The 22962-nt window shown below is 50.1% G+C and overlaps 1 protein-coding gene across 3 annotated transcripts in view; it reads left to right on the top strand.

Moving 5' to 3' along the window:
- The window catches only part of STXBP4 (syntaxin binding protein 4), a 108813-nt gene that overhangs the window by 32120 nt on the left and 53731 nt on the right, over positions 1 to 22962 (top strand). For all 3 annotated transcript variants that reach the window (XM_075349523.1, XM_075349521.1, XM_075349522.1), the window contains exons 7-8: positions 711 to 790; positions 3528 to 3624. In XM_075349523.1, the coding sequence (XP_075205638.1) occupies positions 711 to 790; positions 3528 to 3624 (177 nt within the window). The remainder of the gene's footprint in view (positions 1 to 710; positions 791 to 3527; positions 3625 to 22962) is intronic.

Below are 22962 nucleotides of genomic sequence, written 5' to 3'. Positions count from 1 at the left end.
CAGCACCCGCCCTGTTGTCCTTCGGGATTTTTGGTTTGTTTGCGGGTACACATGTTGTTCATGTTGAACGGTTTTCAGTTCTCCGATGTTACTCGGAGAGAATTTGTTTAAACCAGTTATTGGCTTTCCTCCTTCTTGCTTTTGCACTAAAACTGGTGAGCCAGTGATCCCACTGGGGGTGTATAGCCAGAAGGGGAGGGGCCTTACACTTTTTAGTGTAATTGCTTTGTGTGGCCTCCGGAGGCAGTGCTATACACCCAATCGTCTGGGTCTCCCAATAAGAGCTAGAAGAAAAGGAATTTACGGTAAGTAACAAAATTCCCTTCTTTTCACTTGTTCCTAAAGGAAATCTGTCAGCAGGGTTTGGGTATGTAATGTGAGCGCACTATGATGTAGGAGCAGATACAGTATATCACTTACTGGGCTGTGTTTTGCTCTTTCAATACAATCAGTGTTTTTTATAAACAGGAGACTACAAACATTAAAGTACAGGAGTTATACAAAGATCAACAACTGAGCTCTGCTCAATCTGCAACAGAGAAGGCTGTAACCACTGCAGTATACTAAATGATACATTGCTGGAATCAGGGTCTTTGTCGTTTCCTCACAGTGCTATCAGATTCCATCCCAAATCCTGCTGGCAGATTCCCTTTAATGAGTTTATTGTGTGCCTTCAGTAGGTAATGTACATACCGGTGTTTTATTTTCAGTTCCTCATCAGGCACACATCCGGCAAAAGTTGATTTCTCTCAACTCTGATGTCCGACTCAAAGTGGAGAAACTAGAAATGGTAACAGAGTTATTTATGTTTTGTTTTTTTTTGTTTTTTGTTTTGTAATTCCACCTCTCCATTGTGAAGATATTAGCAATCAAAGTATTTGGCACCTAATAACTTAAGTCCAAGTGGGTGTTAACTTATCAGGCAGTTCCCACAGGGTACAAGTTGCAGGTAGCAACACAATCAGAAAAAGATCCTGTCCCCACAATAGCCTAAGATAAGGATACATCTGTGATCTGTTTTTCACATTTATGTCTGTTGTGCTCAAAATTCGCTTTAAAGGGAACCTGTCATCAGAAATTTTGCTTTAAACCTAAATGTTTCCCCCTCTGCAGCTCCTGGGCTGCATTCTAGCAATGTTCCTGTTGTTTTTTTGCTCCCTTTTAGACCAAATATAATACTTTATAAAGGTGTACCTTTTGGGATGCTAATTTTCTAAATCGTCCATGGGGGCGGGCTCTCTGGTGTCCGTTATGTCCATCCTGCCGATTTACGCCGTCCCCCAACGCAGCATTTCATACTTCCAGGATGCCGCCCAGTGAGCCCGTGGTCCGGCGCATGCGCAGTGCCACTGTAGCGGGACTGTGCACTGCACACACAGTGTGACCGCTGGTGACGTTTGCGCAGGCACGAGAATGGGCGGCGCTGTGTTGTCATCGCAAGTGCCCGCGCTTTCCCCTCTGCCTCCAGCGTTCTGCGCAAGCGCTGGCCAGATGACCGCACGTCCCCTCTTTCCCATCTTTCCCTGTAACAGGAAATAGATGGGAGGATCGGAGCAGGACACCAGCGGTTACAGCCAGCGCTTGCACAGAACGCTGGAGGCAGAGAGGAAAGCGTGTGCACTAGATTATGGGTGGGCACTTGCAATGATAATCACAGCGCCGCCCATAATCTCGTTGGGGGACGTCGTAAATTGGCAGAATGGACATAACGGACACCAGAGAGCCCGCCCCCATGGACGATTTAGAAAATTTGCATCCCAAAAGGTACACCTTTATAAAGTATTATATTTGGTCTAAAAGGGAGCAAAAAACCAACAGGAACCTTGCTAGAATGCAGCCCAGGAGCTGCAGAGGGGGAAACTTTTAGGTTTAAAGCAAAATTTCTGATGACAGGTTCCCTTTAAGCATAACAGACATAAATGTGATTCATCTCCTAAGAGGCAGTTTTGTAAAGTGACATAACTAAACTCAGCTGTGCTACTATTTCCCCCACAGGGACCTTATCTGAAAGGTGTGAGTCATCTGTGCCCTAATCTCCCTGCACTTCCTAATCATCCAGGAGGTTAGGAGTACTTCTCACATAGCGATCTTGCTATGTGTGACACTGAGCAGCGACCTGGCCCCTGCTGTGAGATCGCTGCTCGTTACACACAGTGCTGGTTCATTTTTTGGACGTTGCTCTCCCACTGTGAAGCACACATTGCTGTGTGTGACAGCGAGAGAGCAACGATCTGAATGTGCAGGGAGTCGACGTCTGGCAGCCTGCGGTAAGCTGTAACCAAGGTAAATATCGGGTAACCAAGCGAAGCCCTTTGCTTGGTTACCCGATATTTACCTTGGTTACTAGCGTCCGCCGCTCTCACGCTTTCAGTGCCAGCTCCCTGCTCCCTGCCCAAGTAGCCAGAGTACACAACGGGTAAATAAGCAAAGCGGTTTGCTTATTAACCCGTTGTGTACTCTGGCTAGGAGTGCAGGGAGCCAGCGCTAAGCGGTGTGCGCTGGTAACCAAGGTAAATATAAGGTAACCAAGCGCTTGGTTGCCCGATATTTACCTTAGTTACCAAGCGCAGCATCGCTTCCACGCGTCGCTGGGGGCTGGTCACTAGTCGCTGGTGAGATCTGCCTGATTGACAGCTCACCAGCGACCAGGTAGCGATGCACCAGCGATCCTGACCAGGTCAGATCACTGGTGGGATCGCTGGAGCGTCGCTAAAGTGTGATAGTACCTTAAGACCAGGAGATCACAGCTGTATCCTTACATCTCACAAAAAGAATAACGTAAGCTATAGTGGGGGGGAGTTTTTTTCTGCTGTGTGGCTGTCTGCTTATGATCAGGCAACTCATAAAGGGAGAAGAAATGCAAGCCCTCAGTGAAAAATATATGATAACGTTTGTTAAAATCAAGAAGGTGTTATCATATATGAGTTGCTCATTCATAAACAGGCAACAGCACAGCAGAAAAAGGAAACATCCCACAATAGCTTAGAGCAGGGTTCTCATTGTGTGAAATGTAATGATCTGGCGCTGGGACCTGCACCAATTGGCAGCACTAGGCACTTTCATTCCTGTTACTTTGGACAGCAGTGCACATGCTCAACCACTGCACCATTCATTCCCTATGCGGCTGCCGAGCTCTATGCTTTGATCTCTCCCTGCAGCCCCATAGAGAATAAATGGCACAGTGGTCTAGCATCCAATCTTCCTCACCATTTTGTAACAGGGATGAAAATTCCCCACTGGGGATAAGATTTTCACCTTCAGCCAATCATTTCAGTTACCAGATATAGGACCTATGCCTCTCCGTAAGTTATCACTCACCTTGTGTGGGTCGCTAATAACATGTTTTCACTACACATCAGCTTATTCTAAAATATCGACTCATGTTATTTCCTACTGCTGACCTTCCTCAGCGTTTTAAAGAAATGGCCATCATTCACATCATTGTCTCCAATCTCAGATTTGTACACAAGGATGCATTTCATATATTGTTAGAATTTTTAGCCTATCATGCATTTCTTTCTCCATAGGCTCTCCGGTACCTAGGTATTAATCTGACAGAGGAACAGCACCAGTTGATGAGAAGCCACATGGACTTTGATGATGATGACACAGTGTGTTTTGGAGGTAGTTAATTTCTATTTTCTGACAATTGAGAGACTGCAGTGAGCTGTAAATAAAGTCAGGGTTATTACACCATTCCGATGTCACACTGCACCATCATATAGAACTGGGAGTGGAAGCATTCTCAGCACAAAATACTAATTCATCCTGACAAGCTGATATCAATTCTGTAATGCAGAAGCAAGCAAACAGGGAAGGTGCAGCTGGCACTATGGGGTACTTTGCACACTACGACATCGCAAGCCGATGCTGCGATGCCAAGTCCCCGTCGCAGCTGCGATATCATGGTGATAGCTGCCATAGTGAACATTATCGCTACGGCAGCTTCACATGCAGTCACCTGCCCTGCGACGTCGCTCTGGCCGGCGAACCGCCTCCTTATTAAGGGGGCGGGTCGTGCGGCGTCATAGCGACGTCACACGGCAGGCGGCCAATAGAAGCGGAGCGGCGGAAATGAGCGGGACGGAAACATCCCGCCCACCTCCTTCTTTCCGCATAGCCGGCGGGATGCAGGTAAGGAGAGGTTCCTCGCTCCTGCGGCTTCACACACAGCGATGTGTGCTGCCGCAGGAACGAGGAACAACATCGTAACATCGGTATTTCCCAATTAATGGAAATGACCGACGCTACACCGGTGATATGATTACGACGCTTTTGCGCTCGTTAATCGTATCATAAAGGCTTTACACACTACGATGTTGAGAGCGACGCCGGATGTGCGTCACTTTCGATTTGACCCCACCGACATCGCAGCTGCGATGTCGTGGTGTGCAACGTACCCCTAAGGCTAGGTGCACAATGTGTCTGTGCAGTTAGCCTACATTATACTTCAGGAGCTTTACCCGATGTATACGATAACTTCATCAAAGGTGATGATTCACCAGATGGGAGCCAAAGTGTGTTCTTTTACTTTCTGTCTGTCTGGTATATGTCTGCATACCATTTGTTTAAAGGAAATCTGTTAGTTGGATCACCCTTCCTAAGCATCCAGGACTATTTTTAATGAAAGCGGTGTTAGCAGTGTGAGACATAGATCAGCAGACTGTCAGTCATTACATGTCTCACACTGGTAATGCCATCTTTCATTTAAAATAACCTCTGGAGCCAGCCTGTCCAGGAGATCTGTGCCAGGCCTCTAGATCTTAGCAGGTTATTTACATATAAGAAAATGTTTGTTTCTCTAGAATAAAGCATTAGATTGCAGATAACAAGGTATTTTACTTAGCTTCATATGACCTACATGCAAAATTAGATGGCTAAGGAGGGTTGATCCTACTGACAGATTCCCTTTTACTGTGTAGGAAAGTGCAACAGATTACTCTTTCTTTATCGTTCCTTTGGGAGACCCAGACCTTGGGGTGTATAGCTTCTGCCTCCGGAGGACACACAAAGTACTACACCTAAAAGGTGTAGCTCCTCCCTCTGAGCCTATACACCCCCTGGTGAACCAGTCACAACCAGTTTTTCGCTTTGTGTTCAGGAGGCATACATCCACACATGCGTTCTCATATGATTTTTTCCTTTTTTTTTCCCTTTTTTTGAAGAAGATTGAAGAAATGCGGGTCCACGTCTGGACTCCCGGCATGTCCCTTCTCACCCCACTGTGTTGGTGGTGTTGTAAGGTTGATTTCCAAGGCTGGAGCCTTACATGCCGTGCTCCTTCACCATCCCTCCTGGGCTCTGGATTGAAGTGGGAGCCAGCACGGTCTCCATGCCTGGCAGGAGACCGGTCTCCGGCCACAGCCCCTTGAGGACCCTGCTGGACCGGAGCACTCACCCCCAGGGACCTGGCCCTGCGTCTCAGCAGCTAAGTACCTTGAGACGTTCATATGTTGGGGGTCCCTGTCATTTATTGTGGGGGGAGAGTGTGTTTACTGTGTTTTTTAGCATTTCCGGCCGGTCCTCTGGCTTTTCGCTCGAGAACCGCGCCGATGGTGCCTGCGCGTCGGCCTCGCTGCTTAAATTTAGGCCCCGGCTTCGCCGGAGGCCTAGTTTCTGTTACCTGCCCTCGCATGTCACTCATGCTGAGGGACAGGCATGGCCCCTCCCGGTGGCCGTCCTGCACAGGGGAGGGACCCTCCTCACTGCTTGTGTGCGACTCCCCCCCTGCAGGCCTCTATGGCCCTCCAGATTCCGCCTTTCCTACAGGAACGCCCAAGGTTCCGCCCCCTCTCTTCGCTCCGGCGGCCATTTTCTTGGGCAGGTTTCACTCTGTTCTGGCCCGTCCTGCACTCTGCATCCCTGCTGAGGTGCTGTGCATTGGGGGTCCGGGCTTCGGGATCTGGAGGGCACACAACACTGCTTCCAGCGGTCTGGTAAGCCACAGCCGGTCTCCGGTTGTGCACCTCTGCTATATTCTCCCTGGGATTCATTCCCTTTATAGAAGCTGTTTCCCCCCAGTCAGGCAGCATGTCTCACACAAGGAGCAAGGCTCCAAAGCTTTAAGCTGTATGTGCTGCATGTAAGCGTCCGCTGCCTGAAGCGAGCACCTATCCACATTGTGAGGTCTGCTCTAACTTGGAGGTGCCACGGCCTGGGGTCTTGGCCCCAGTGGTCTCTCAGGCTGCTCCTGCACATGTGGCTGAACCGCCGGCCTGGGTAGAGTCCTTTTCTAGGTCTATCTCCCAGTCGTTTGCTGAGTCCATGGGACTTCTGTACAGGACTTTGATGAATATGCATCAGCCCCCTTCACAGGGTGCCTCTAATGCTCTTGCTAAGGGGCCTTTAGGACTGGAGCTCACAGAGGATTCATCATCAGGGCATGGACCCCGTCCGTCTAAGAGGCTCTGATTCAAGGGCTGAGGACTCGCAGGATGAGGAGGATGCCTATACAGGGGGCTCGGAGGCTAACTCCATGTGTCCCATTGCTCCTTCCGAGGGTGACTCAGAATTTAGGGACTTGATTGCTTCCATTAATTCTGTACTGCATCTCAATCCGCCAGTATCAGAGGAGCAACCCTCTCTGGCAGAAAAGCACCAGTTTACCATCGCCTAAGAGAGTAAAGAGTGTGTTCTTTAACCACTCCAGTTTTCATGCCGCTGTGACCAAACCCAGGGCCTGTCCTGACAAACGCTTCCCAATGCGTGGTTCTGATGACCGTTTTCCCTTTCCACCTGAGGTGGTCAAGGAGTGGGCTCACTCCCCAAAGGTAGACCCTCCGGTGTCTAGGCTCTCAGCCCGGACCGTTGTGTCGGTGGCTGATGGCACTTCCCTTAACCTCATAACGACGGCCGTACGACTTAAAGCGGCGGCAAAACAGGGTACTTATTCTGTTCCGCCGCTTTAAAGCGGCGGCCCGAAAAAACCCTGTAGCGCCCCCCAGCGACCAAAACTCTCGGGGGTTTCAGCTACCGGGGGTAGCTGAGACCCCCCAGATTATGAATCGGGGTGTTTTTTCTGGACCCCGTTAATGCGATCGCCGGTATACACCGTATACCGGCGACAACATTAAAAAAAAATAAATGGCCGGTAAAATTGATTTATTTCTCATCTGACGTGATCAAATATGTCAGATGAGAAATAAATATGAGCCCTTAGTGCCCCCAAAGCCCCCGGTACCGGAGAAATCTATCCAACACCCCCCCCCCCTCCGGAAAATCCAAGATGGCGCCGACGCGCGCTGAAAACTCCCGCCGCCGCCGGCTCTGCATTCATTTCCCTCCGATCTGAAATGATCAAACATTTCAGATTGGAGGGAAATGTCCTCCCCCTGACCCCTCCTCCGGTACACCGGAGATCTCTGGTCCCCGGAGCCCCCTCCGGTTCTCCAGAACCGCCCCCCCCTCCCCCCTCCGGAGCGTGGAAGATGGCGGCGCGCAGCGCATAGTAGCGCGCGGCCGCATTCATCCTGCTCTTTCTGCCGCATGTGACACGTCACATGCGGCAGAAAGTTGTCCCCAGGTCCCGCCGTCACCCCCCCAGCCCCCGGTTTTACGTTACCTGGCTGCTGGTGCTCCGTCCCCGCGATCACGCCGCCTCCTTCTTGAAAGCTGGCGGCGCATGCGCAGACAGCGGCTGTCAGCTGGATCCCTGCAAGCAGGGACGCTGACGTCGCTGCTGCACAGGCTGCTGCACTGTGGACCGGGGGAGGGTGAGTGCGGTAATCTGCAGCCACACTCCTCACATGGAGAGACTGCTGTTCTAGAAAATGGGGGGTACGTTCTGTGAGCGTGCCCCTCATATTCTAGAATGAGGTTACTGCAGGTCACTCTGCCCTAGGTTGGACCGGGGCAGTGTGAGTGCAGTATTCTCAGATTACTGCACCCACACTGCTCATGGAGAGCTTGCTCTTCCAGAAAATGGGGGATACGTTCCCTGAACGTGCCCCCCATATTCTAGAAGGTCCAGAGTCGCCGAGGGACCTCCAACATGGATTACAGCGACCGAAATGTATTTATTTTCAATAAATTGTTGAAAGAGGAATGTTTCGGGGAGTTTCTTTTTCAAATAAATTTTTTTTTTGTCTTTATTTTTTTCTATTACTGACTGGGTTAGTGATGTCGGGTATCTGTTTAGATGCCGTGACATCACTAACCCCAGGGCTTGATGCCAGGTGACATTGCAGCTGGTATCAACCCCGTATATTACCCCGTTTGCCACCGCACCAGGGCGCGGGATGAGCTGGAGTGAAGCACCAGGATTGGCGCATCTAATGGATGCGCCACTTCTGGGGCGGCTGCGGCCTGCTATTTTTAGGCTGGGAAGAGTCCAATAACCATGGCTCTTCCCACCCTGAGAATACCAGACCCCAGCTGTCCGCTTCACCTTGGCTGGTGATCTAATTTGGGGGGGACCCCACGTTTTTGTTTTTTTTTAAAAAAAACGCCTGGGGAGCCCTCCAAATTGATCACCAGCCAAGGTGAAGCTGTCAGCTGTGGTTTGCAGGCTACAGCTGTCTGCTTTACCCTAGCTGGCTATCAAAAATAGGGGGGACCCCACGTCGTTTATTTTAATTATTCATTTTTTGGGGGGAAAAATACAAGGCTAGGCACCCTTTAGTGCCACATGAAAGGCACTAAAGGGCGCCAGCTTAGAATATGCAGGGGAATGGGACGTTATATTTGTTTGACATCTATCCATTCATCCATTGTAGCATTTTAGGCTGTGTGCCCACAATCGGGGTTTGCAGCGTTTTGGGTGCAGAGTGTTTTCCCTGCGTCCATAGCGCTGCGTTGTGCAGTAGAAGCACAGTGGCAGGATTTTTAGAAATCCCGTGCCCACTGTGCTTCTTTTCTCCGCAGCATACACTGACGTGTGGCGCAGCTTCCCGAGCCTCAGCATGTCAATTTATGCTGCGGAGACAAGAGTGTTCTCTACAGGTAGCATAGAGCTCCACAGCGGCCTGAACCCAAATACTGGGCATGGGCAGCTGCGTTCTCCCGTGGACAACACTCACATCTCTGCAGGAAGGCTGACACTGTATACTAGACGCCGTGTCGCTGGATCATGGCCACATAGCCTAAAAGTGAGAAATTTTTTGCTACAGCAACATTTTTGTGAAGTACCTGTGGATTCAAAATGCTTACTATACTCCTGAATAAAATCCAGTTTCCAAAATGGGGTCACTTGTGGGGGGGTTTCTGCTGTATAGGTACCCAAGGGGCCCTGCTAATGTGACATGGTGCCCGCAATTTATTTCAACTTTACCAGAATTCAAATTGTGCTCCTTCCATTCCAAGCCCTCCCATTTATCCAAACAGAGGTTTTTGGCCACATGTGGGGTATCCCTGTGCTCATAAGACATTGGATAACAACCTGTGGGGTCCACGGTTTGTTGTTGTCTCTTGAAAAAGTAAGAAATTTGATGCTGAAGCAACATTTTTGTGAAAAAAATGAAAATTTTCAATATGGCAACCTAAGCTTAGCAAATTCTGTGAAGTACTCTTGGATTCAAACTGCTCAATATACACCTAGATAAAAGCCTTGAGGTGTCTTGTTTCCAGAATGGGGTCATTTGTGGGGGACCTCCACTGTTTAGGCACCTCAGGGGCTCTCCAAATGCAACATGGCGTCCGCTATTGATTCCAGCCAATTTTGCAGTCAAATAGCACTCCTTCCCTTCCGAGCCCTGCCATGCACCCAAACAGTTGATTTCCACCACATATAAGGTATCGCCAAACTCAGGAGAAATTGCACAATAAATTTTATGCTGAATTTTTTCCTTTTACACTTGTAAAAAAAAAGCTACCTGGTTGAAATGACAATTTTGTGGTAAAAATGTATTTTTTTATTTTCACAGCTCAACATTCTAAACTTCTGTGAAGCACCTGAGGGTTCAGGGTACTCACCATACATCTAGATAAATTCCTTCTGGGGTCTATTTTCCAAAATGGGGCCACATGTTGGGGAGCTTCACTGTATAGACACCTCAGGGGCTCTCCAAATGCAACATGGCGTCCGCTATTGATTCCAGCCAATTTTGCAGTCAAATGGCACTCCTTCCCTTCCGAGCCCTGCCATGCGCCCAAACAGTTGATTTCCACCACATATAAGGTATCGCCAAACTCAGGAGAAATTGCATAATAAATGTTATGCTGAATTTTTTCCTTTTACTCTTGTATAAAAAAAGCTACCTGGTTGAAATAACAATTTTGTGGTAAATTTTTTTTTTTTTTTTCATGGCTCAACGTTATAAAATTCTGTGAAGCACCTGGGGGTTCAGGGTACTCACCAAAGTTCTAGATAAATTCCTTGAGGGGCCTAGTTTCCAAAATGGGGTCACTTGTGCAGGGTTTCTGCTGTTTAGGTACCTTAGGGGACCTCCAAATGCGACATGGTGCCCGCAATCTTTTTCAGCCAAATTTCCTTTCCAAAATTCAAATATTGTTCCTTCCGTTCCAAGCCCTCCCATTTGTCCAATCAAAGGTTTCAGACCACATGTGAGGTATCACCGCGCTCATAAAAAAGTGGGTAACAAACCTTGAGGTCAAATTTTTGGTATTACCTCTTAAAAAGGTGAAAAAATTAATGCCAAAGCAACATTTTTGAGAAAATTATTAAAATTTTCAATATGACAACGTAACAATAACAAAATCTGTGAAGTACCTGTGGATCCAAAATGCTCACTATACCCCTAGATAGAAGCCTTGAGGGGTCTAGTTTCCAAAATGGCATCACTTGTGAGGGGTTTCTTCTGTTTAGGTACCTTAGCGGACCTGTAAATGCAACATGGTGCCCGCAATCTATTTCAGCCAAATTTGCTTTCCAAAATTCAAATATTGCTCCTTCTGTTCCGAGCCCTCCCATTTGTCCAAACAGAGGTTTCTGACCACATGTGGGGTATTGGCGCGTTCATAAGAAAGTGGGTAACAAGTTTTGGGGTCCATTTTGTTGTGTTATTTCTTCTAAAAGTGAATAAATTTGGGTTAGAGCAACATTTTTAGGTAAAATTTAATTTTTGCTTTTTTTCATTCCACATTGCTTTTGTTCATGTGAAGCACCTGAAGGGTTAATAAACTTCTTGAATGTGGTTTTGAGTACTTTGGGGGTGCAGTTTTTAGAATTGTGTCACTTTTGGGTAATTTCTGTCACCTAGGCCCCTCAAAGTCACTTCAAATGTGATGTGGTCCCTAAAAAAATGGTTTTGTAAATTTTGATGTAAAAATGAGAAATCGCTGATAAACTTTGAACTCTTCTAACTATTGCCAAAATTCAATTTTTTTCATAAATAAACGCAAAAAATATTGTCCTAAACTTGGTACTAACATGAAGTCCAATATGTGACGAAAAAACAGTCTCAGAATCACCGGGATCCGTTGAAGCGTTCCAGAGTTATAACCTCATGAAGTGACACTGGTCAGAATTGCAAAATTTGGTCTGGTCATTAAGGTGAAAATTAGCTCCGTCACTAAGGGGTTAAGGATGCCACTGACCGTCAGATTGACCTTCTGGCCAAATCCGTGTATGAAGCGGTGGGGGCCGCGTTTTCTCCAACTTTTGCAGCAGTGTGGGCCCTCAAAGCCATCTCTGCTAGTCTGGAGGAGATGCATTCCCTCACCAGGGAATCTATGCCCGAGATGGTTGCCTTAACTTCTCAAGCTTCAGCTTTTTCTTCTTATGCCATGTCTGCCATGCTGGAGGCTTCTCACCGCGCTGCGGTGGCTTCGGCTAATTCCCTCGTTATCCGCAGGACCTTGTGGCTTCGAGAGTGGAAGGCAGATGCTTCTTCAAAGAAGTACCTTGCTGGGCTCCCTTTTGCTGGTTCCCGGCTGTTCGGTGAACAGCTGGATGAAATTATTAAAGAGGCTACTGGCGGGAAGAGTACTTCCATGCCACAAACCAAGACCAGGAAACCTGCCCAGGGTAGGATTCAGTCGAGGTTTCGTTCCTTTCGTTCCTCCAACTGGTCGTCCTCTAAGCCCTCCGCCTCGTCCGCTAACTCAGCCAAGGACCAGAAATCCAGCTGGCGCTCCAGAGTGCGTCCGCAGAAGACCGCAGGAGGTCCTGCCACTAAGGCAGTCTCCTCGTGACTCTCTGTCCGATCCAGCCACGTCCTTAGTCGGTGGCAGGCTCTCCCACTTTGGCGGCGCTTGGTTTCAACAAGTCTCCGATCAGTGAGTGAGAGATATCATCTCTCACGGCTACAGGATAGAATTTTCTTCCAGCCCGCCAAACAGATTTTTTCTCTCAACTACCCCCTGCTCCAGGGCCGCCGCCTTTTCACAGGCCGTGGCAGCCTTGCAGGCCAACGGAGTAATTGTACCAGTTCCCGCCCGGGAACGGTTCAGAGGTTTCTACTCAAACCTCTTCCTAGTTCCCAAAAAGAACGGTACCTTCAGGCCCATCCTGGATCTCAAGCTTCTCAACAAGCATGTTCGGGTGCGGCACTTTCGCACGGAGTCCCTGCGATCAGTCATTGCCTCAATGACCCAAGGGGATTTCCTGGCGTCTATCGACATCAGAGATGCCTATCTGCATGTGCCCATTGCGGTTTCACACCAGCGTTGGCTACGCTTTGCAATAGGAGACGATCATTTCCAATTCGTGGCTCTCCCCTTCGGGTTAGCCACGGCCCCTCGGGTTTTCACCAAGGTCATGGCAGCCGTGATTGCGGTTCTGCACCTTCAGGGGTTGGCAGTGCTCCCCTACCTGGACGACCTTCTAGTCAAAGCGCTATCCAGCGCAGACTGTCAGCGGAGTGTCTCGCTCACTCTCAGCACTCCAGCCCAATTCGGGTGGCTTGTCAATCTTCCCATATCCACTCTGACTCCGACCCAGAGTCTCACGTACCTAGGGATGCAGTTCGAGACTCTGCCGGCACTTGTGAAGTTGCCCTTAGACAAACAGCTGTCACTCCAGTTGGCGGTGCGCTCTCTCCTGAGGCCCCGCCGTTATACCCTCAGGCGTCTGATGCAGGTGCTGGGTCAAATGGTGGCGTCCATGGAGGCTGTTCCCTTTGCCCAGTTCCATCTGCGTCCCCTGCAGCTGGACATTCTCCACTGTTGGGACAAGCGGCCTTCCTCCTTACACAAGTTAGTGGCTCTGTCGCCACGGACCAGGAGCTCTCTTCAGTGGTGACTTCGGCCCCTTTCCCTGTCCCAAGGGCGCTCCTTCCTGGCCCCGTCCTGGGTGATTCTCACCACGGATGCCAGTCTATCCGGCTGGGGAGCGGTATGTCTCCACCACAGAGCACAGGGCACTTGGACTCCGTCCGAGTCAGCCCTTTCAATCAGAGCCGTACTTCTAGCCCTCCTAGCATTTCACCATCTGCTGGCGGGCAGGCACATTCGAGTCCAGTCAGACAACGCGACAGCGGTTGCCTACATCAACCATCAAGGCGGGACACGCATTCGCCTGGCAATGATGGAGGTACAACGCATTCTTCAATGGGCGGAGGACTCCAGGTCCACCATATCCGCAGTCCACATCCCAGGCGTGGACAACTGGGAGGCAGATTATCTAAGCCGTCAAAGCGTGGACAGTGGCGAGTGCTCCCTGCACCCGGCAGTATTTCAGTCGATCTGCCGCAAATGGGGCACTCCGGACGTGGACCTAATGGCATCCCGTCACAACAACAAAGTTCCTGTCTACGTGGCTCGCTCCCACGATCCTCAGGCCTTCGCCGCGGACGCTCTGGTTCAGGACTGGTCCCAGTTTCGTCTGTCCTACGTGTTTCCCCCTCTAGCCCTCTTGCCCAGAGTCCTGCGCAAGATCAGAATGGAGGGTCGTCGAGTCATCCTCATTGCACCGGACTGGCCCAGGCGAGCTTGGTATCCGGACCTGCTCCAACTGTCCGTAGAGATGCCGTGGCCTCTCCCGGACCGTCCAGACCTACTCTCGCAAGGTCCGTTCTTCCGCCCGAATTCTGCGGCCCTCAAATTGACGGCGTGGCTCTTGAGTCCTGGATTTTGACGGCTTCTGGTATTCCCCCTGAAGTCATCTCCACTATGACTCGGGCCCGTAAGTCTTCGTCCGCTAAGATCCATCACAGGACTTGGAAAATTTTCCTGTCCTGGTGTCGCTCTACCGGCCATTCTCCTTGGCCATTCTCCTTGCCGACCCTTCTGTCTTTTCTACAGTCCGTTCTGCAGCTAGGTCTGTCCCTCAACTCTCTCAAGGGACAGGTTTCGGCCCTGTCAGCCCTGTTCCAGCGGCGTCTCGCTCGGCTGGCTCAGGTCCGCACCTTCATGCAGGGCGCGTCTCACATCATCCCGCCTTACCGGCAGCCCTTGGACCCCTGGGACCTTAACTTGGTTCTCACGGTCTTGCAGAAACCCCCCTTTGAGCCCCTTAGGGAGGTTTCTTTGTATCGTCTCTCACAGAAAGTGGCCTTTCTGGTTGCTATAACTTCTCTCAGGAGAGTCTCTGATTTGGCTGCGCTCTCCTCGGAGTCACCCTTTTTAGTCTTTCATCAAGACAAGGTGGTTCTCCGTCCGACTCCGGACTTCCTTCCTAAGGTGGTCTCTCCTTTCCACCTTAACCAGGACATTACCTTACCTTCCTTCTGTCCGGCCCCTGTTCATCGCTTTGAAAAAGCTCTACATACTCTAGATCTGGTGCGTGCTCTCCGGATCTATGTGTCTCGCACCGCTGCGCTTAGGCAGTGTACCTCTCTTTTTGTGCTAACCACAGGTCGGCGCAAGGGCCTCCCTGCTTCTAAGCCAACCTTAGCCCGTTGGATTAGGTCGACCATTTCGGACGCCTACCAAAGTTCGCAGGCTCCTCCCCCGCCGGGGATCAAAGCGCACTCGGCCAGGGCTGTTGGTGCCTCTTGGGCTTTTCGGCACCAGGCTACGGCTCAGCAAGTCTGTCAGGCTGCCACTTGGGCTAGCCTGCATACCTTCTCGAAGCACTACCAAGTGCATGCTCATACTTCGGCAGATGCGAGCTTGGGCAGACGCATCCTTCAGGCGGCGGTCGCCCATTTGTGAAGTTAGGTTTCTGCCTACTTCTTAGTTTTTCTGTTTATTTCCCACCCAGGGACTGCTTTGGAACGTCCCAAGGTCTGGGTCTCCCAAAGGAACGATAAAGAAAAAGAGAATTTTGTTTACTTACCGTAAATTCTTTTTCTTATAGTTCCGTCTTGGGAGACCCAGCACCCTCCCTGTTGCCTGTTGGCAATTTCCTTGTTCTGTGTGTTTTCACATGCTGTTGTCGTGAACAGAGTCTCCGGTTGTTCCGGCTCTTGCTCTGTTCTACTTGTGGGTGGCTATTCTCCTTCAGCTTTTGCACTAAACTGGTTGTGACTGGTTCACCAGGGGGTGTATAGGCTCAGAGGGAGGAGCTACACCTTTTAGGTGTAGTACTTTGTGTGTCCTCCGGAGGCAGAAGCTATACACCCCAAGGTCTGGGTCTCCCAAGACGGAACTATAAGAAAAAGAATTTACGGTAAGTAAACAAAATTCTCTTTTTCCTATACAGAGAACTGTTGTGAAGAAATGTGTACCTTGTGTATATATATATCCATCCTGACTGTGGCCACTGTCTGACACATGCCTATGAGCCCGACATTGGCCACATATGTAGTTTGGACCAGACCGAGGCTAAAATGTATGCAATCCTGTAATATTTTCTACTGAATTATGGCTAGATTCACCATACATGTATATGTGGGGTTCATAGTGCTCAAAGTATAATAGCAAAACTGCCAAGCAGAGAAGTGATGCCCAATAGTCCAAAAACAAGAACAATAATAGCAGGGACTAAAACTTAACTTTTAATCTAATAATAGGTAAAATTGGTAATAAAGTGCTTGTGCATAAATAGTGCAAAGAACAAAATGCCAAATGGCAACATATTAGTCAGATCTCACCCAGACTTCATCCATGGGCGGTACTGCACATCGGTCCGGAAAAGAGAGGTCACAGGCTGGAACGACAGGGTGGACAAGTATGATAAATAAACCCCTGTCGTGCCCCGTGAATGGACTTCCGCCCTGACAAGGGCAGCACCCAAATGAGATGTCTGCCCCGCAACCACAAATACAAAAGAAAAAGTCCTCCCGACAAGGGCAGCACCCAAATGAGATGTCTGCCCCGCAATCACAAATACAAAAGAAAAAGTCCTCCCGACAAGGGCAGCACCCAAATGAGATGTCTGCCCCGCAACCACAAATACAAAAGAAAAAGTCCTCCCGACAAGGGCAGCACACAAATGAGATGTCTGCCCCGCAACTACAAATACAAAAGAAAAAGTCCTCCCGACAAGGGCAGCACCCAAATGAGATGTCTGCACCACAACCACAAATACAAAAGAAAAAGTCCTCCCGACAAGGGCAGCACCCAAATGAGATGTCTGCCCTGCAACCACAAATACAAAAGAAAAAGTCCTCCCGACAAGGGCAGCACCCAAATGAGATGTCTGCCCCGCAACCATGTCCTCCCGACGCGTTTCCCTCTCAGTATCAAGAGTTCCTCAGGGAAGACGGAGGAAAAAAGGGGGGATCAACCTGCAGTGGCAGGGACCAACACAGGTTCAGAGGATGAAAAACCTATGTGTACCAGGTAAACGGTGGCGCGGGCACGACAGGGGTTTATTTATCATACTTGTCCACCCTGTCCTTCCAGCCTGTGACCTCTTTTCCGGACCGGTGTGCAGTCCCGCCCATGGATGAAGTCTGGGTGAGATCTGACTAATATGTTGCCATTTGGCATTTTGTTCTTTGCACTATTTATGCACAAACACTTTATTACCAATTTTACCTATTATTAGATTAAAAGTTTTAGTCCCTGCTATTATTTTTCATAGTGCTCACTCCTATTAAGGTCATGTGAGCCCACCTACCACAACATTGCCACCTGGCTGAGATGAGTCCCTACACTTACCAGGATACCTGTATGACAGGAGGAATCATTACAGGTTGCACAATGCTGCACATCTTCTTCTCACCGGCCAACCTGTGCTTCCTGCAATAAGCTCAGGAGTATCGCTGTAAATTAATGGAAGTAAAACTTTGCAGGTGAAACAAAGCTTCCCTACCCCTCACAGGCTGTGCAGATAAGGTGTTCCCCAGACACAACTAGACTGGAAGGGGGTCTCCAGACAACCCTTTATGGGTCACTCCAAGACCACCCTGTACTTATCTGCGCTCCTGCTAGCATGCCAATGCAACATTGAAGCATCACACCGCATGGCTGCCTTCTCCTTCACATCAGAGGAGCGGCTCTCTGTGACGAGCATCCTGGTCACGGTGAGAGGGGCTTATCAACACCACTACTATGGTACTCAGAGGTGCGATCTACTCAGGAGCTACTATGTGCCACCGGGTGCAGCATGTGGCACCCAAAGGCGGAAGGTAGTCAGCCCATCACACAGACACACACAGGTGCAGAGTCATACAAGGACAATGGAAGACAGTCATTGTGAGTCACATGGGGTCATGACACAAACAATAAGCGCTCTGTGATTTTTAAAGGAGCAGTGTGACTACTTTACAAACTGCTTTATGTAGGATGGATCACATCTGGCAGAACTTTTACACAAAGGAAAGATCAACCTTACATTTACATGTCTTACACACAGACGTTTCCTCAGGATTGCTGCTGATCAAGTCCTTTATATCTCAAAGTGTGTAATCTGATGGAAGTTGATGACAAATTCACATGACCGCTGCTTTTTTATTTGGATAGGCCCTGTGCACACTAGAAAATGGAATTTTCTTAAGAAAATTCCGAGGCTCTTAAAGATTTCCGCACCTGCGGGAAAAAAACGCAAAAAATCTGCACCGAAATCCGCATGTGGTATGTTGCGTATTGTTGCGGATTTGGTGCAAAATTGCCGCAGGTTGTTCCCTGTGGGATTTCACAGTTCTCCCCGCTCCTGCTGTCCACGGGGCTGAAGTCTCTAGGCCGTGCTTTTGTCCCGCGCGGCTGCCTCTGGCGCTCTGCTGTTTGCGGATCAGCTGTGCACTGCATAACTGCATATGCATGAGCCGGCCTGGAAGCAGGAGAGCAGTGTCCGGAGGCAGCCTCACAGGAGAAGGTGAGTATAACATCAGCGGTGACTTCAGTCAGCTGATGTGCAATGACCGCTGGAGTCCTCCACCTGTCACTGCAAAGCACATCAGTGAAGTCACCGCTGATACCGGCGGCTCACGTCACTTACGTCCTGACCCTCACAGTGAGCAGTCATGGTCTATGGCGCTCACTATGAGTGCCAGGTAAAGCAGAGCTGGAAGCGTCGTGGAACATCTTGTGGATTACGTCGGACCTGGAGGGCTGTTATTAGGGGTAAAGAAAGTGGTGAAAGAGGGGTCTTTTTTGTCTTTTATTTCAAATAAAGGATTTTTGGGGTGTTTGTGCTTATTTACTTTCACTTACAGTTTAGTGATGAGGGGGTGTCATATAGACGCCTGCCATCACTAAACTAGGACTTATTGGCAGCTATGGGCTGCTACATTAACTCCTTCATTATCCCGATTGTCACCGCATCACGGCAACTGGAAGAGTCGAGAAAAGTCTGGGACTGTCGCATCTAATGGATGTGGCAATTCCAGGCGGCTGCTGGTGTGGCGGCCTGGACAAGCCAGGTCGTCACAGAACAACACCAACACACCCCACACTCCCGGTCAGGCACACCGAAGTCAGACACAAACCCTTGTTGCCTTCCTCCAGGGGCTGATGTCCACACCAGGGGGTGGGCCAGGCGGTTGGCCCCGCCCACCGAGGAGTTCACAGTCCTGGAGGCGGGAAAAGTAAGGCAGATTAGTGTTGGAGGTGAAAGTGGAAGGAGGAAAGTGGCAGTTAAGCAGCCTAAAGTTGGTCCGGGTGTGCGGCCCGGACGGATCAGCAAGGTTGGCAGACGGTGGTGACCGTCTGCAGGAGAGGCCTATTGGAGCCAGCCGTAAGGACCGTGGACGGGCGGTGGCCCGGCGGTACCGGACCGGTACGCAAAGAGAAGCCAGCACCATCCGGCAGGGGCTTACGGACCCCGGTAAGGCTAGGAGTCGCCGTGAATTTGCCAAATCCTTTAGCGAAGGGAACCTCCTGGGTTTCCCAGCAGCCAAGTCCCGTCAGAAGGCAACAGTCCAACCGAGAGAGGAAAACACAGTCACTGCCAAGGCTAACGTTCCCAGGGCCAGAGCCTGCGGGCAAAAGGGGCTCCTTCAGCACCCATCCAAGCTGGGGAGCGGGTTACCGGTGGGAACCCATCGGAACCTTACGCGTTACACAGGTGCAGGGAAAGGCAGTCACCATCAACCTGCCGGGAGGAGAAACACCGCAGCCGTCTGTGGGACCCGTCCATCCAGCCGTGTGTTTTACCGAGAACTGTGTCCTCATCATTGGCTGAGTGAGTACCACCGTGCCGTGCGGCACAGCGCTGCCCCCGCGACCCTGCACCTCGCCAGGCCCCGTAACCCGCCTGCCATCCATCCCTACCCCATCACCGGGCAACGGGACAACCAACCCCCTACCCATGGAGGGGAGAACTAACATCCAGGCTGCTCCCAGTCATCGCTCCCGGGATCCCCCGTCCAGAGCAGCGGTGGTGTCACCAATCTCACCACAACCGTGGGTGGCGTCACGGACAATACCAAACCCCCACAATCAATCTCCCCCTTTTCACTCACGGGCGAGGAACGCCGCTCGAGTCCCAGGGATCCGGCCCACCGCTCGAGCCACCACCGAGCAGCAGCAGCAGCAACCGGACAAGAGCAGTGGGAGAGCGCAGCGTCCCCTCCTCCGCCCGCGACACTGGCTGATATTTTTAGGCTGGGGGGCTCCCTATAACGTGGGGCTCCCCATCCTGAGAATACCAGCCCCCAGCTGTGAGGCTTTATCCTGGCTGGTTATCAAAATTGGGGGGGACCGCACACTGTTTTTTTTTTTTTTTTAATTATTTATTTATTTTACTGTACGCTATAGACCCGCCCACCGGCGGCTGTGATTGGTTGCACTGAGACAGCTGTCACTCAGCGTTAGGGGGTGTCTGCCTGCAACCAATCACAGCCACCGGTGAGCAGGGAAGGAGTGAATACGAGAAGGAATAATGAGCGGCCGGCTCTGGAAGATGAAAGAGCCGCCGCGGGAGCAGTGTGACAGCCGCCTGGTCATCGGTGAGTATGAAGCGCTTGCTCCTACCCCTTTGGGCCAGATTCGGTTCCCCATAAACTTTATATGGGTAGCAGCATCTGGCCAGATCAATCCTCCGCTGATCCAGAGTCAGCGTGTGATTGATCTGCCAGCCCTCGAAACCGCAGGGACCTACGGAAAAGAAGTGACATGCAATTGTTTTTGCTGCAGGAATCCCGCAGCAAAACATGCAGCTGTCAAAATCCGCATAGTGCGCACAGCATTTTTTTTTCCTATAGGATTTTGCATGTTATGAACATTTTCTGCAGTGAAACATGCAGCAAAACCGCAGGAAAACGCAGGAAATTCCGTCTAGTGCGCACAGGGCCTTAGACAGAAGGAAAAGCAGCTGTAGATGGAGCCACCTTCCCCAACTCACTTACACATCACTGATTATGGTGAACTGCTTTCTTAATGTTCTGCCCAAATAAGAAAGCTGGGGATAGTCTGGCAGTGGAGCTCAAAGCGGAATATACGGTAGTTTTTTTCTTCATTTTTATCTACCTACAATATGCAGAATGTTCAATATAAGCATTTGAGGGTGTTTCCAGGATTTAAGGGGTGTCCACTGCGCAGACAACATCTTCTCAGTCCATATGTTCCCTCTTTTAAAATAACATTTATACTCCCCTCTGGTGCCTGCTACATTCCAGCGGTTTCGGCACAGTCTGTCCTAGGACCGCCTGACTCTGTTATGTCAAGAAATCCCTGCAGCCAATCAGCAGCCGCTTCAGTGTCCCCACATTCAGACAAATAGCTTACATCTGGGGGAAGTGAGCGCTGCTCTAGATATATGCAATAAGTACGGACTGAGAAGGAGTTGTCCAAGTAGTGCACAACCTGTTTAAAAAGGCAAAGTCTACTTTGTTTTCTCTTAGTAGGAGTTAAGGCCCCGTCACACACAGAGATAAATCTTTGGCAGATCTGTGGTTGCAGTGAAATCATGGACATATTGTTCCATTTGTACACAGCCACAAACCTGTCACTGATTGTCCACAATTTCACTGCAACCACAGATCTGCCGCAGATTTATCACTGTGTGTGACAGGGCCTTTAGTGTTATGTATTAGGGTCATCTGCAGATATTAGATGAGCACATGGCACCCACAAAGTTTAGATTTAATTTCCATTTTATTAGCGTCTTAGTATTATTTTTATGTATTTGTAGTATTACATCTTCAATTTGATTAGTTTTAGGCTCTGTTTACATGTTTGGAGACTGCATTTAGTATACACCAGTGTATACAGTGTGTCCACCCATATCCTGTCCACCGCCATTAACTTGAGAACGGTGGCAGCTATAGGCATAGAAGTGGTGTCTAGGTATAATAAAGTATCCATGCGTTACGCAATGAAACCACCTATTACGCCACCTGGTGGAAAACAACGGAGTTAGCATTTTTATCTCGAAAACGGAACGAGATAGAGGAAAAAAAAGTGAATTACAAAGTTGTAGGGCATCATCAATTCAATATGAATCGACACCTTGCATAAAGAAATGCTATGATATGAAACCCATGACGACCCAAAACATTGAATGCTGGTCACGCATATGGCGCTCATTTAACTTTGATGCTCAAAGTGGCCCCCGTCAGCTGCAATGCACATCTGGCCTCTGCACAGCATACTGTATCTTGCTGCACATTGTACAATATGGTCGGTGACACGTTTGCACAAGCATCTGTGATACGTCGTCGTAGGTCCTGCAATGTTGGTGGAGGGGTTGCATGCACCTGCTGTTTGATGTGATCTCACAGAAAGAAGTCCAATGGTGTCAGGTCAGGTGAGCGTGGAGGCCACTCCACACAGCCATCATACCCAATGACTTGTATGAAGGTCTCCATGAGGTATCGCTTCACGTCCGCAGCCTTGTGAGTGTTACACGTTCTAATCATAGCATTTCTGTATGCAAGGTGTCGATTCATATTGAATTGGTGAGGCCCTGCAACTTTGTAATTCACTTTTCTTTCTCGCTCCATTGGGAGACCCAGACAATTGGGTGTATAGCTTCTGCCTCTGGAGGCCACACAAAGTAATTACACTTTAAAAAGTGTAACCCCTCCCCTCTGCTATACACCCTCCCGTGCATCACGGGCCCCTCAGTTTTTTGCTTTGTGTTGAAGGAGGCACACATTCACGCAAGCTCCACGTTTTAGTCAGCAGCAGCTGCTGACTTTATCGGATGGAAGAAAAGAGGGCCCCTATGGGGCCCCCGGCATGCTCCCTTCTCACCCCACTCAGGTCGGCGGTGTTGTTAAGGTTGAGGTACCCATTGCGGGTACACAGGCTGGAGCCACATGCCGCTTTCCTTCCCCATCCGTTAGGGGCTCTGGGGAAGTGGGATCCTATCCGGTCATCCAGACACTGGGACCGGTCTCCCTCCGCAGCCCCTGGGGGAATCTGCCGGACAGGAGACGGAGTATCGTCAGGGACATGGCCCTGCATCCACAGGTACTCTGTGTCCCCGTTGGAACGGCGCATAAAGCACCTTGGGCCCAGACGCTGCAGCGACTGCGGCGTGGGTATGGGTCCGGGACTACCGCGCCGACCGTGCACTGCCGGCCGGCCGCGGTTTTAACTTTAGTCCCCGGCTTTTGCGGCCTAGTATAGTATTCTCCCGCCCCCAGGCCTGCCAGTCAGGGAAAAGGGCGGGACGGTCGGTATGACGCCGACAGTGGGGGCTGGAGTACACTGAGCTGTCCTCCGCCCCCCTCACTACTCACGCTGGGGCACCAGATTCCCGCACTTTTGTGACTACGCCCACGCCTCCCTCCTCCTCTGAGAACGCCGTCAGCCATTTTTTCAGCACATTCTGCGGTGGAGAACTTCTGG

The sequence above is a fragment of the Anomaloglossus baeobatrachus genome, chromosome 5 (assembly GCF_048569485.1).
Source record: "Anomaloglossus baeobatrachus isolate aAnoBae1 chromosome 5, aAnoBae1.hap1, whole genome shotgun sequence".
NCBI lineage: Eukaryota > Metazoa > Chordata > Amphibia > Anura > Aromobatidae > Anomaloglossus > Anomaloglossus baeobatrachus.
This window is presented reverse-complemented; position numbering and strand designations above follow the sequence as displayed.